The following is a 13,957-nucleotide window of genomic DNA, read 5'->3' as shown; positions in this document are numbered from 1 at the left end:
TGTCAAATCTTTTTTAATATTTCTTCACAGTAAGTGAAGAATTAGAATACTTAAAATTCTTCTTTACTTTTCTCATACTGAAGCTGTCACAGTACTGTTTAAATCTCATTATTAATTACTTAGAAGAGATCTTATTAATTTTTTTCTCAGAGTATTAATTATTCAAATAGATCTGAGAAGTTAAGTTAATAAGCTTAGTATAATTAATTAATGAACTCTGATACTGTGATATTATTATCTATATCTTATAAGTCAGCTTTGCAAGATAAAGCTGTATCTTTAATTAATTTAAATTATCAGTTAATTTCTCTTAATATTCTTCAAATCTTGTATTGAAATTGAAAGAATTCTTATTATTTTATTAATATAATAAGTTAAATCACTATACTACTATGAAGCTGTAATTACAGTAATCTTTGATTTAATTCAGTAGAAAGTTCTTGAATTCTTCTTAAGTTATTACAGTATCAGTATACTCAAGCTCTCTCTTCTTAATAACTCAAGTAGTTATAAAGATGTCTTTAAGAAAATTAATAATACATATTACTTATATCTTATAAGTATTATACTGACTTGAATTAAGATGAAATTTTTATTCAAGAGTATAGATAAAGCTGTGAAATTCAGATAATATGTTTTTCTTATATCTTAGAGAATCTCTGATCTTAATCTCTCTATCTCTATAATAGATATAGATATATAAAGACTGTAACAGTGATAGAGCAGTTGAAGAGCTTATATTAAAATATATAGCAGATTCAGAAATCTCAGATTTCTGCTGAAATAGAGATGTATATACTCTAGAGAATAATGTAGAGTTTTCTTCAGAGAGTGAGATCAGATCTATCTCAGTATAAATATATAAAACTATATCAGTCTATTAAAGCTTAACTGATTCAAACTTATAATCAGTTTAAGCAATTTAAATTATAATATAATAAAACTAAAGCAGTGACTAGTCAGCAGTATTATATAGAAGTAGTTGTTTAAGAAGCTATATAAGTAAGCTTAACTAGCCCCGGTGGCCGAATGATTAATGCGGCCACCTGGTAGCGCCTTGATGTGAGAAATCAAGGCATGTGAGTTCGAAACCCGCAGGGGATACATTAAATCCAGAACTCAAGCACCTCAGATTTCTAATAAATACAGAGGTGTACAAATCACTTCAATGAATCACTCTATGTTTCTGAGCTGGGAAGTTATTATCGCATGTATCTAATTGTCACTCCTTTGTATTTTCCTATGTTCTTGTTATCTTGGCGTGGTCTTAACATCTGTATTTCCTTCTGTATAATTAACACTTGATCTGTATTTAACATTATACAAGAACTCATCATAAGCTTCACTTGTATATAAGTATAATGAAAGAATAATAATAATAATAATAATAATAAGCTTAACTATCTTACTTAAATAGCAAGCTTGTAGACTATAGAGTTATTGTGAGAATATCACAGATATAATACTTAGTATACTAAGAAGATTGTATAAGAAATACAGTAACTCTTGTATATATTTCAGTAGAAGAAAAATAAATTACTGACTTCTTTGATAAGAAGTCAGTATCTAGTTATTTTATATAGATAATGAATGAATACTCTTCTCTCATTTCATGAGTGAGAATAGTCAGAGTAATATCTCAGTGATATCTCACTGTTAAGAAAGAGTAATCTGCTAATCTTATATAGAAGCAAAGTTCTTATATTTATTAATCAGATCTTTCTATAATATATCTGAATAATATTATAGAGTGATTGAAAACTGGTTTAAACAGTCTGCAGAATGAATGAAATCATCTGTATAAAAGTAATAAGCTGTGTAAAACTGCAACAGAGTCTTGACACAGCTGAAAGTATGATATCTTACTTCATTCTCTTCTTTATAATATCTATCTTCTTATATCTCTTAAGAATAGTATATTACAACTTAATATTCTTCTTATAAGTTTACTTATTCTTTTTAACAGTTTTAAAAGTTATTATTTTCTTATATATAATCTATATCTTTATCAGTGAAAAAAACTGTATTAATAATAAATTTAAAGAATTTAATAATCTCATTATTTTATTATACTTGTAATATTTTCTCTTTTAATTAAGAGCTTACTGTAGTCTGTAGCTATCTATTCTCTATTAAAAGAATCTCTTTATTAAGAGTAAGATTTTCTTCTATACAGCTTATCTGATTGAGATTACTAGATATTTAATACTACTACTAGTTTACTGATTAATTATAAAAAACAAAAATTAAAAACAATAAGTATTAAAACATAAACAGAATGAAATTAACAGTATTAATAAAATAAATGTGCAGAATTTTAAAACATTAAATATAAAATATAAAGTATTAATTAATTATATATATAATAAGAAAATGAAACTAACAAAGTAAATAGAAAATCTCAGCTAGTTATAGTTTTAGATAGACTAAATATCTCAGTAGCAGATCTCAATCTTGTATGATTTTAGAGTAACTTGGTGATAAAGTGAGATGAAATTGCATTGAGAAGAAGAAAAGTAAATATAATTACTATATCAAGAACAATTTCAGCTGCAGCACAGCTGGGCCAGGTGACACTAGCAGTGACAAGAGAAAGAAGAAGTGAGCACAGCACACATGAGACAAGAGAATTATGAGAAAAGAAAGAGAAAATAGAGATGATGAAGAGAGAATATTCAAGCAGCAGAAGAAGGGGGTTTATATAGTTCAGAAAGCAGTGATGTTTCACTAAACCTGATCAGGATAGTGCTAAACCATGTAAGGTAATTCCCCATGATACGGTATACCTAGGTACTGTACAACCTACCCAGTAATTACCAACCACTCATATCACTCATATCACTCATATCAATCATATCAATCATATCAATCATACCAAATCGCATTCATCCCAAACCCCGGCTCCGGAATGTCCAAATGCGCTACACGGGCCAGGAACTCTCCCTGCCATCGGTATATCTCCACCCACCCTTCCTGATCATCAGTCAGCGCCAGCCACTCATCGCTGAAATCGCAGGGGCTGACTGCATTCGAGTGGCCACCGCTCGTCGGCGTCGGGTTGATGAAGAGCTGCTTCTCAATATTGCCGGCAGGACCCAGGCGGAATGCGCTGATGTAGCCTGTTACGTCGAAGTGGTTAGAGCGTGCCGTTGCGAAGAGGTGGGAGCCGCTGTGGTTGGTGAAAACGATGTCTGAGCGGTATTTTTTGGATGGGTCGACACCTGTGGGTTTTAGGAGAGAAAGGGGAGGGGGTTTAGTGTAAGTAGAAGATATATATTTATAATGGTTTGTATATATTTACACATACCTGGCGGGATCAGGGGATATATCCTATGCGTAAATACAGGTGTATGCATCTTCTCATCAATCACGTACTCTGCCAATCGGTTCCCAGCCTCCATCAGCGCATACAAATATTTCCCACTGGGATGTATCTCCACCCAGCGCGGGTGGTCACCGGGCCCCGGGGCCTCAATGCTATCGACTAGAGTAAGCATACCGGTTTCCGGATCCTTTTTATGAGTCCATATTTTATTTGCGCCCATGTCTGCGGAATAGAGGTAGGTCTCTGTGGGATCAAAGACCATGCCGTGCACGCCGGAGTGCGGGTCATATTCGTAGTTTTGTATATTATTGTCGAGTTGGCCGTCCGTTGTGACGGAAAAGACGTTGCCACAGCCTGCGTAGCTGTAAAAGGGATTCCCATACACGTTGTAGGGGGGTTTCTTTGCTGCAAGAACGAAGATGGCTCTCGTGTTTGTTTCGGCTTTGGAAGCCAGAGCTATAGGAAACGAAAGTCAAAATGAGCATCTATTCTTTTTGTCCTCTCTTTTTTCCTTCTTTCACCTACTGTGCAGGTACGATTTTACGTACGCTGACCAGCTAACGGGTGTGAGATGCTATGGCTAATATCCAAGGCACTTTTGACGGAGTGCGATGACCATTTCTTCATCGACGCCCCGTATATATTCCTTTTCACGTGCTAAATATCGTGATGTCAACAACGTGGCAGGCTACATATATATATATATATATATCTCTTAAGAAGCCTTGGAGGTCTCACATCAAACGTCATCCATGAGATAGGTTCATCCTCAGGGATGCTGGTCTTCTTGACAAGCTTGAGTGTCAGGGCTTCATCGTCGAACTCAACGGTGTATATATTTCCCGGAGGAGTCCAGGTGCCAATCATTAAATGATGTTTCATGTTGTAGAATGTGCAATGCAATCAGACGGGGTATAAAATATCAGCCTGGAGAGTAAACATATATCTTCCTTAACAAGAATAATAGCAAGAGTAAGTAAGGGCTGTGATTGCCGGAGTGGTAAAACAACGATTTCACCGGCCCCCCACCAAAAGTCGGAATTTTAAAACAATTATTAGAAATTAGAGAAAAGAGCTTTAGCATAGGCCAAGCACTCTATCACAACAAATCCATGCTTGTAGCTAACTACTAATAACCCTCCCAAGCACTGTCTATGCTGACTGTTGCTGCTGACTGCGCCGCCGGCAACCGCGCTCGGTAGTTGCTGCTGAGTCAGCCGCTGCCATGTGCCAAACTGCCGGAGTCGAGTGGAAATCGCAGCAAAACAAGCAGCAACAGCCGGCGACTCAAGAGGGAATGGAACACAGTAAGACAGGATATTCAAGCAAAAAAGCTGGCGGAGATTCCAGTTTGCAGTGGCACGAGGTCTATGAAAAGTCCTGAGACCAAAACCATCACACAAAAGGGGTTTGCGTCGATTCACCTCCTCTCCGCTCCGCCTGCAAACAGCCGAGCAAACTGCCGGATGATGCATAACTACCGACTCGACTCAGGATATCCCTCCGCGCGATGTGTATAGAAAAAGTATATATATAATCATTAAACATAGCCGGTCCTTCCATGGCCACACTATTACACCAGGCGTTTATTTTCTTCTTCTTCTTCCAACTTTCTATTACATTACACACTCCTCTCAAGCAAACCCCCCAAGCACTCAGTTATAGTCCTCTAGTACTGTACTTTACTTCATCCCTCACAGCTTAACCGGCCAACATGCCCACCAAAACGAACGGCGCCAGCACAAACGGCGTCAAGGCAAACGGTGCAGACACACACACGCACACGCACAAATATGATGCCGATTTCACTCCCGCCGTAATAGACCTCATGGGCCCCAAAACAACCCCAAGAACAAGACAGGTCCTGGGCTCCCTCATCCGTCACATCCACGACTTCGCCCGTGAAGTCGACCTCACCAACGATGAATGGATCATGGGCGTGAACTTCATAAACAGCATTGGCCAGATTAGCACTCCCGTAAGAAACGAGGGACAGCGCGTTTGCGATGTCATCGGGCTGGAAACGTGAGTGTTTTCTTTTTTTCCCCTTCTTGAACAGAACATGCCGCACCAGAAAACCGATACTAACAACCAAACCAGCCTCATCGACGAAATCGCCAACAAACTCGTCCTAGAACCCGGCGACGACTCGCCCACCTCCTCCTCCATCCTGGGCCCCTTCTGGAGCCCGCACGCCCCCTTCCGCGAGCTGGGCGATAGCATCATCCGCAGCGCCCACAACGGCCAAGTCGCTCTAATGCGCGGCCAGATCACCGATATCGTCACAAAGCAGGGCATCCCCAACGCTATCTTCGACATCTGGCAAGCCTCCTCGAACGGCAAATACGACTTCCAGGACCCAGAGAACCAGGAACCCAATAACCTGCGCGGCAAGTTCCGCACAGACAAGGACGGGTACTACCACCTCTACATCCTCCACCCGACCCCCTACTCACTTCCCACCGACGGGCCCGCGGGCGTCCTCCTCCAGCTCATGGATAGGCACCCCTTCCGCCCAGCGCATATTCATCTAATGATCAGCCACCCGGAGTACAAGACGGTCACGACGCAGATTTTCCCGCGCGATGACCAGTATCTAAGTAGCGATTCGGTGTTTGCGGTGAAAAATGATCTGGTCGTGGATTTTAGGCCGCTAGAGGGCGATCCTGCGGCTGAGTTGGAGTTGGAGTACGATATTCGGCTGGCGCCGAAAGGTATGCAGATGGTTGCGCATATGTAAGTTAACTAATAATTTAATGAGTGGTTTGTTGTTTTTTAATCTCCACTGGTTTCCCATCCTTGATGAAAACAAACTATCCCGACATACACTTGAGTGTCTATCTATTCATGGGACCCCTGAACATAATTTTAATTTCCTTTTTTTCTCTTTACGGGGTTTCGAGGATGAGAGGGGATTTGTTGGCTTTCATGTCTGTTTTCGTTCCTGCATGGCCACTCCGCCCTCTTTACTTGTATTAGCGAGACCACTTTTCCTTCCTTCTCACTGTTTATAATGCGATCTCGCACCACACCACATTACATTACATGAATATAATTATCTGGCAATTCTGGGTTCCGAGGCATACATGCTGACTGCTTGCCGTCTGGTAATGTGTGAGAGGGGAGCGGGTGGGGGAGGGGAAGAGGGAAAGGGGAGATAGGGGGAGAATAGGGAGTGTAGATGGTACTTTGCATTGCTTGGGTTGTGGTATCTATTTGCTGGCTTTTATCTCTAGTTTACCGTGAAGGAATACAGAGTAGGTATAATGGAGGTGTGTGTTGTGTAAAGGGATCATCAAGAAGTGATGATGTTTTACCTTGGGAAGTAATATTTGGCCTTTTTAGGGCTGAGAGCCCCTTATATACGGAGTATTTACATCAGACTGGAAACTAGCGTTCGATCACTACAAACGGATCACAGAACACCCAAATACCTCCATGTTTAAATTTGCGAATGAAGTAAAACAGAGAAGAAGGGAATGTACTCAGGAGCAGAAGAAAGGAAACATCCCTTTACTTACTCGACAGCGCACTAACACCAGGCAAATCTTTCCCCTCCAACAATTCCAACGAAGCCCCGCCACCAGTCGACACATGGCTCAACTTATCCTCAGCATGATACTTGGCCGCAACCGTCGCCGTGTCCCCGCCGCCAATAATGACAATCTTCCCCTCCTGCACCGCCTCAATACACGCATTCAACATCGCCTTCGTCGACCCAGCAAACTTCTCAAACTCAAACACGCCCGGCGGGCCATTCCACAAAATCGTCTGCGCCTCCCCAATCGCCTCCTCGAACAGCTTCACGCTCTTCTCCCCAAAGTCCAGCCCCCACCACCCATCCGGAATCCCCTCCGCATCCGTCTTGTACTGCGAGTTCGCGTCCGCCGCGAACTTGTCGGCAATCACGTGGTCGACGGGGAAGACGATGCGGACGTTATTCCGCTTCGCCTTGGACATGATGTCCGGCACGATCTTGCTACCGGCCTCGTCGAACAGGCTACTGCCGATGTTGATGTTGTCGAGCACCTTTTTAAACGTGAACGCCATCGCGCCGCAGATGATGAGCGTGTTGACTTTGTCGAGCAGGTTGTCGATAAGCTGGATCTTGTCGGAGACTTTGGAGCCGCCGAGGATGGCGAGGAAGGGCCGTGTGGGGTTCTCGAGGGCTTTGGCGAAGTATTCTAGTTCCTTTTTCACGAGGAAGCCTGCGGCCTTTTGGGGGAGGTTGACGCCGACCATTGAGCTGTGGGCGCGGTGGGCGGTGCCGAAGGCGTCGTCTACAGTGAGTAGGATTTTGTTAGTATATCCATATTCCATATATCTTTTTTCGTTTTATTGGGAGGTGGGGGGCTGCTTTCATACTGATATAAATATCCCCCAACGCAGTCAACCCCTTCCGGAACTCCTCCACCTTCCCCGCTTCCGCCTTAACCTTCTTCCCCTGGTCATCCTTATAACTCCCCTCCTCCTCGGAATGGAACCGCAGATTCTCCAACAGAATCACCTGCCCATCACTCGCCTTGTTAACGGTCTCCTCCACTTGGGGACCGACACAGTCGTCCGTGAAAATCACCGAGCGGCCACCACCAAGCAGCTTCTCCAGCTCGGGCACGACGGGCTTCAGGCTGAATTTGGGGTTTGATTTGCCGTTCGGCCGGCCCAGGTGGGACATGAGCACGACGGCTTTGGCGCCGTGGTCGATGGCGTACTTGATGGTGGGCAGGGCGCCGACGATGCGCTGGGTGTTTGTGACTTTCTTGTTCTCGTCGAGGGGGACGTTGAAGTCGACCTATGATAAAATGTTTATTAGTATGACTGTTTTGCCATTGAATATATATTTCCTCTAGGAACAGATATGGCACATTCATACCCGGATCAGCACCCTCTTGCCCTTGAGGTCGACATCGATAATAGACAGCTTGTTGGAGAGAGACATGGCTGCGAGGTTGTATTTGTTTTTATAGTTTTGTTGTTCTATAGTCCTGCTTCTACATTATTCAGTCAATTGAAAATGCGAAAATATAAAAAGGAAGAACAGAGAAGACGAACCTTCTGTAACGAATTTCAAGTGGTGTTTCTATCCCAAGAAGTCCAAGAAATCCGGGTTTACTGTTGATATTATATAGGATAGGAGGGGTTGGAACTTGGAAGGTTGGAAAGTCCTTTTTTGGTGGGGTTTGTTTTGTTTGGCGGCGGCCGGCGGCGGCGTCGGACTGACGCGGGTTTCACAGTGATGTAATCGAACCGCCGAGACCTCGTCGGACGAATATCAGCCCCAGGATTAATCGGAATGCAGGGAAATTAATTAAGTAACTAACTTATTATTGTTGGCTGCTGTTTTCGTTAGCTGGGAGGGAAGAGGGGGTTTCGGGTTCGGAATTTTATACATGGGAAGCTAACGGGAGATATAAATAAATGTGATATTGAGTAGGTAGATAGAACTTCGGAACGATATCGAAGAAAGGAGAGAAGTAATGGATGTTAGATAGATATCCAAGTAGATAGATATAGCGCAGTTCTCTTCGCAAACTACCTAACTACTCAATCGACATGCTGAAATCGACATTGCAACGCCAAGGGTGGAATTCCAACAACAAAAAATAAAAATAAAAATAAAAATAAAAATAAGAATAAGAATAAGAATAAAAATAATAAGAAAGAAAAGAAAGAAACGGTGACTCCGGAAATAAGTTATACGGAACAATTGTCCCACAATGTATGAGACGCAACTGTTTCCACAAAACCCCCAGCCAGGAACTCCAGATGCAGATTAAATACGGGTCTAATCGACCGCCCGGGTTGAACAAAACAGAAAACGAAATGACAAAGTAAACAGCTGACGGACGCAGGTCAGAAAAGCCCAGGTCAGAGTCAAAACATTTCCCTAAGCGAGCAATCATGATAATAGCAATAATCGTTCCAAAAAGGAAAGGCTAGATGTGGACATACAATATAAGATTAAGGAAAGCAAAACAAGAAAGCCATAGACCAATTTCATTGGCCTACCGTCTAACAGCGGATTTTCCGCTCTCTATTCTTCCTCAGCGGAGTTGGTTAGGGATAGATATGCCGTCCAGGCAATCCCAACGGCGGATACGAATGGCTATTTAGTTTACACGGTTAGAGAATTTGTGGAGACCTTCCTCATAATTGGACGTGTCTGGGTTACAGTAAACGAGGACAGATAGATACTGCTACTCACAATTTGAAACTGGATAGGCATCACGCGGAAATTGAGTATTTGCACCGCTGGCCACAGCATAAAGTTCGCCTTCAGCGTCGGTGTATACACATCTTGGAACTTGCGTACTATCGCTCGTCGATCCCCACCCTCTGCCACTGTCATGAATGTAAAGAAGCAAACGAGACCTGTATTTATGGTGTCGAAAATGGTTAGTATTGGCTTTTTTTTTTTTTTTTTTTTTTTTTTTTTTTTTTTTTTTTCCCTTCGGTCTCTTCTATAATAATGAATGGGATAAAAAAGAGTATATCTTTTGTACGGGATATCTTATCATTTTACATACCAATCGGTGCAAAAATCAGCTGATCCATCGCCACCCGCTTCAATGCCGGCACCGTCGCATGCGTTTTGGTAATCGGGAACGAGCGCGCCAGGAACCCAAACCACTGGAACTGGATGGGTGCCATGAAGAAGCCATAAGCCATGAAACGGGTCAGCCGCTCGAAGTCAAAGGCTGGTGCGAGGTGTCTGCTGCCGCTGTAAAGGTCGCCCATAGGGGACGGCCTTTCTTTGTCTAAGTTGTATATTTCGATAGAGATTGGATCATTATTGGGGTCGTTAGAGGAGGTGCGGGAGCGGCGGCGGGCCGCCATGCGTGTCCGCACGGCGGTTATGGTTTGGGCTACTGTGTCTGCGATGCCGCCGAGGACCTGTTTCGTTTTGGATGAAACGGGTTAGTTGGGGAGGGTAACTAATGCAGTAGGATATGGTATATATTTATATGTGTATATGCGGAACAGAAGAGAATGGACCAGAGGGGCGATGGCTCGGGATGATGCTTACGGCGTTGGTGACCATCGTAGTCAAGACTGGAGATGTGATCAAAGGTATGTCAGCCCATACATAGCTCTTCAATCCGCTCGCCGGTGAGTTTTATAAGGGGGGGATGGGAAAGATACAGTTACATAGTTACTTACCCGGCTTTTCCGCATAGTAGGAGTTGAATTTCGCCGCGAGCCTCATGGTTACGGCCATTTCAACCAGGAAGATGATAGTATGTAGAAGCGGCTGAGTTATTTTTGATGAGATATCATTAGCCATAGCTCGAGCTACATAGCAACGTTGATTGCGAAGAGGAGAAAAAAAAATTGCGTTCTCTGCTAAGTTTTTCTGGACAAATGGAATGCTGTCCTTTGGAGCAAGGTTCAAAGTATGTTGTCACTTACCAACCGGCCGTATATATACCGACTATTCAAGCCATCGAGCACTCTCCGTCTGGTTATGTCGAGCATGGCGGAAAGAGGAGAAGGACTTAAATAGCAGAGATGCGGACGGTTTTATTGTAGAAGGAGAAAAACGAGGGTCCAACGGGCGAGATGGGTTCGATGGTTGGAGATCTTCGAGCTCATCCAAGAATGACGCCGGAGTGGGACCGCGAACGAGACCGGAATAAATATTTATGCTTTTGTATATGACGCAAGGTGTGGTGTAACTAGCGTAGTGGTCCTGGGCGGGTGGGAATAATATACACAGAGGGAGCGATCTGAGTTCCCGGTAGCCGTGGGCGGGCGATGAGCACTGTTATTGTAGGATGAGAGGATGAGAGGACGTAGGAGGAGGAGGAGGAGGAGGAGATGAAGGACTGATGGTTGTGATGAGGATGATGTTGGCGGAGAAAAGGAAGCACAAGACAATGAGACAATTGACAACACTGAGTAACGAACAACCAACAATGTATTCACGGTTTAAATATTCAATGCTCTTTCTTATGTTCTCTTAAGTATTTGCCTTCATTTTATTTTTTTAATAATTAATTCCATAGTGCCTATCCTTCTTCTATTTCCGGAGGTGTGAAGTATCCCACAGTTCCCGCGCCGCGCCGCGCCTACTAGGTACTATATGTAACGTACAAAACCCCAGAAGAATACGACTAGTTAAGCGCCAGGCCGATCATATTCCAAACAATGTAAAGGGCCTTATTATGTCTTGTATTTTCTATGCCTTGGCCAAAAAGTAGATCAGTTTATACCTGGTCGTTAGTGGTCGCATTCAACTTCGTATATATACACTTGGCTGTGCAGCATAGTTACGTGATATGTTCTTTCTATCTACATAAATTCGGGTGGTGAGCAAGAAAGTCACACAAAGTATTGCTACTTCGCCGGTCTATCAAACGATACAATATCTGGCAAGTCTCTTATATCCAGTGCCTCGTTGGTGTTCAAATCCACCAGCCGGACGGCTTCAACATGCAGCACGCCTGCCGCTAGCGGGAGCAGCTTCAGCTCTGTCGAGTGGCATGTACCGGGGTAAAGAGGGCTAATGTATTATTGTTAGCCTACTTCGACTCATATAATATCGGGTGTATGCAGCCACATACACACAGAAAAAAAAAAAAAAAGAAGGATATAAAACACTCACCCAACTCTAATGTCCGTACTTAAACATATCAACTCCGTATCATACGGAATTGCGTTCTTCTGCATCGCATATACAATATTCTCATCCGTCACGGCCTCCGCAATCTGCTCGTCGCGGCGCCCACACGACACAGACGACGCCGACGGCCGAGAAATATGTCTACTACTACGCACATCCGCCCGCTTCCTCCGCGGCACGGCTGCCATGGCAAATTTCTTCGCTTTCTCCGACCGGTTGACGATGAATACGTCCCAGTGGAACGGCTTCCCGACTTCGACGCTACTGGGTCCCGAGAAGGAGATGGTCACGCCAATGTCGGTGGTGGATATGTAGGTAGAGCGTTTATTCGTAGCTAGCGCTGCCGCGCTGGCTGCATAGGCTGCCGCTGGAGTGGTACCGCCGCCACCGCCGCCACTCTGGCTTGGGGTCATGGGAAGGCTGGTGGGGCGGTTGCTTCGTTGGAGGACTTGGCTGGGCCCACCGAAGGTTGGATTGAGAGGGAAGGAGAAGTCGACGTTGGTGCGCCATTTCATGGATATTCTGGGTCGGCATTCATCCGACACGCATATCGTTGCTCCCAGGGAGATATCTAAAACGTAAACGACCGCGGTGGTGGATGAGGTGGCCTCCATTCCAGGCACTGGGGTGAGTTTATATACCAGCGTCATGTCATCCCCTGGACGGCAGGTTACTGGAAGAGCATATCCGTTGTCAGTTGTTAGGCTTTCGACCTGGCCGTCGAGGAGGGTCAGTTCCGTTTTCTCTAGGATGACGTCGAAATTCGTAAAGGGTGTCACCTCAAAGTCGAGGCTGGCGATAGTCGTGGGTTTGCTGGAATAGGTATTTAGGCGGGAATACCGGATTCGCGCACTGGCAATGGGGATGATGCGGAACGGCCGTTGTTTTATTTGTCGCACACGGTACGATGATGCTTCCTCCTGCGCAGCTGGAACCACCCGTAGCAGCCTCGATGCGGGGAGGAACGGTTGTGGGTTGGACTGTCCTTGAGGGACATTTTCGACTAGGGATTGGAAAACATTGACAGACCCCGATATACCACTTGGTAGATACTCATCTTCGTCGTCTCCAGACGAGATATTTAAGGGGCGTAGGGTTGCAGAGGCGCTGAACGTGACATATGGATGCTGGAGCCGGACTCGTGGACGATCTTCAATAAGCTCTTATTAGCACACCAGGATTCTTAAATTCCATACACTTCTCTCTTCTCCTGATCTCTGAAATGATCACAAAGCTGCACTGACTGAGGACAGTATCCAATTTCCATATGACATAGATATGGTTTACCACATCCCCTGCTTCTTCAACTTCGTTGACCACCACCAGCGGATCCTCGTCTTCGCTCACCGTGCCAGAAAATATAACGTCTCTAGCTTGTTGTTGCTGTTGAGGAGGACCTTCGATCTCGCCGTCCTCGCCATCAGCTCCATTCGCGGCGTAGGCCTCTAGCTGGACGGTCAAGCGAGGGAGTTGGGATTTCAAAGCATGCCCCGAGCAGTTCGTAAGGCGTAGGACAATATATACAGGGAGGATTTCATCTATTCAAGAATATCTGAGAATGAGTAAGACCCTTGCACAGTGCATTGCGTGAACAAGGTGCTGGTGGTTGCGGAGTAGAAGAACATACCGAAGAAGAGAAGAGAGCGTTGGCGGATTGTAGGTAGGAGGGACGGGGCATCTTCGGCATTCTCCTGGATTGAGGAGTTCAGGGCGTCTTCAAGATTGACTTGAGTGGCATAGGGAACTATTGTATTCAACACTGCGCGGCGCAGGAATTCCTCAGGGGCCATTGTATGTATGTGACTATTAAATCTTGTAAATAAATAATAACTGTCAAATGTTCAGATGGTCAACAGCGCCGACATAACCATGGCCCGGCAGTGATCACCACCTGCACAAACAATATATCAGAGCATTATTAGAAAGGGGAGGATGTAGCTGAATAATTTTGTTAACTAACTAATAAACAAGAACCATTTAAAAAAATAAATATCTAAATAGTCCAAACA

General features: G+C 44.1%; 5 protein-coding genes across 5 annotated transcripts; 1 reads left to right on the top strand and 4 right to left on the bottom strand.

Annotated features, from left to right (window-relative positions):
• Positions 1-2,865: 2,865 nt before the first annotated feature.
• Positions 2,866-4,207, bottom strand: BDBG_05986 (carboxy-cis,cis-muconate cyclase; the record flags this gene model as incomplete). Its single annotated transcript, XM_002623766.1, has 4 exons — positions 2,866-3,221; positions 3,308-3,781; positions 3,874-3,982; positions 4,064-4,207. The coding sequence occupies 4 exons, from the start codon at positions 4,205-4,207 to the stop codon at positions 2,866-2,868; spliced, it is 1,083 nt and encodes a 360-aa protein (XP_002623812.1).
• A 394-nt stretch (positions 4,208-4,601) lies between these two features.
• Positions 4,602-9,232, top strand: BDBG_05985 (catechol dioxygenase). Its single transcript, XM_002623765.2, has 3 exons — positions 4,602-5,350; positions 5,426-7,624; positions 7,715-9,232. Exons 1-2 carry the CDS (start codon positions 5,040-5,042, stop codon positions 6,063-6,065), a joined length of 951 nt encoding a protein of 316 aa, XP_002623811.1. The 5' UTR covers positions 4,602-5,039; the 3' UTR covers positions 6,066-7,624; positions 7,715-9,232.
• On the bottom strand, positions 6,486-9,030 carry BDBG_05984 (phosphoglycerate kinase). Its single transcript, XM_002623764.2, has 4 exons — positions 8,378-9,030; positions 8,199-8,316; positions 7,691-8,117; positions 6,486-7,605 (listed from the first exon to the last, which is right to left on the bottom strand). Exons 2-4 carry the CDS (start codon positions 8,262-8,264, stop codon positions 6,839-6,841), a joined length of 1,260 nt encoding a protein of 419 aa, XP_002623810.1. The 5' UTR covers positions 8,265-8,316; positions 8,378-9,030; the 3' UTR covers positions 6,486-6,838.
• A 127-nt stretch (positions 9,233-9,359) lies between the features above and the next one.
• Positions 9,360-10,544, bottom strand: BDBG_05983 (uncharacterized protein; the record flags this gene model as incomplete). The annotated part of the gene is made up of 5 exons (XM_031722397.1): positions 9,360-9,431; positions 9,531-9,697; positions 9,853-10,219; positions 10,353-10,378; positions 10,487-10,544. 5 exons carry the CDS (start codon positions 10,542-10,544, stop codon positions 9,360-9,362), a joined length of 690 nt encoding a protein of 229 aa, XP_031579277.1.
• A 726-nt stretch (positions 10,545-11,270) lies between these two features.
• Positions 11,271-13,922, bottom strand: BDBG_05982 (uncharacterized protein). Its single transcript, XM_031722396.1, has 4 exons — positions 13,576-13,922; positions 13,193-13,486; positions 11,931-13,098; positions 11,271-11,828 (listed from the first exon to the last, which is right to left on the bottom strand). The coding sequence occupies exons 1-4, from the start codon at positions 13,736-13,738 to the stop codon at positions 11,663-11,665; spliced, it is 1,791 nt and encodes a 596-aa protein (XP_031579276.1). The 5' UTR covers positions 13,739-13,922; the 3' UTR covers positions 11,271-11,662.
• Positions 13,923-13,957: the final 35 nt, after the last annotated feature.

This window comes from Blastomyces gilchristii (assembly GCF_000003855.2).
Source record: "Blastomyces gilchristii SLH14081 genomic scaffold supercont1.12, whole genome shotgun sequence".
NCBI lineage: Eukaryota > Fungi > Ascomycota > Eurotiomycetes > Onygenales > Ajellomycetaceae > Blastomyces > Blastomyces gilchristii.
This window is presented reverse-complemented; position numbering and strand designations above follow the sequence as displayed.

What these genes read in the sequence shown, in the direction of transcription:
- BDBG_05985 (XM_002623765.2), top strand. Translation starts at nt 5,040, where the DNA reads ATGCCCACCAAAACGAACGGCGCCAGCACAAACGGCGTCAAGGCAAAC. An exon ending in GATGTCATCGGGCTGGAAAC is followed by an intron (nt 5,351 to 5,425) that starts GTGAGTGTTTTC and finishes CAACCAAACCAG; the next exon opens with CCTCATCGACGAAATCGCCA.
- BDBG_05984 (XM_002623764.2), bottom strand. Translation starts at nt 8,264, where the DNA reads ATGTCTCTCTCCAACAAGCTGTCTATTATCGATGTCGACCTCAAGGGC. An exon ending in GCAAGAGGGTGCTGATCCGG is followed by an intron (nt 8,118 to 8,198) that starts GTATGAATGTGC and finishes ATTTTATCATAG; the next exon opens with GTCGACTTCAACGTCCCCCT. An exon ending in GTTGGGGGATATTTATATCA is followed by an intron (nt 7,606 to 7,690) that starts GTATGAAAGCAG and finishes TACTCACTGTAG; the next exon opens with ACGACGCCTTCGGCACCGCC.
- BDBG_05982 (XM_031722396.1), bottom strand. Translation starts at nt 13,738, where the DNA reads ATGGCCCCTGAGGAATTCCTGCGCCGCGCAGTGTTGAATACAATAGTT. An exon ending in ACGCTCTCTTCTCTTCTTCG is followed by an intron (nt 13,487 to 13,575) that starts GTATGTTCTTCT and finishes ATTCTTGAATAG; the next exon opens with ATGAAATCCTCCCTGTATAT. An exon ending in AGTACGGACATTAGAGTTGG is followed by an intron (nt 11,829 to 11,930) that starts GTGAGTGTTTTA and finishes ATAATACATTAG; the next exon opens with CCCTCTTTACCCCGGTACAT.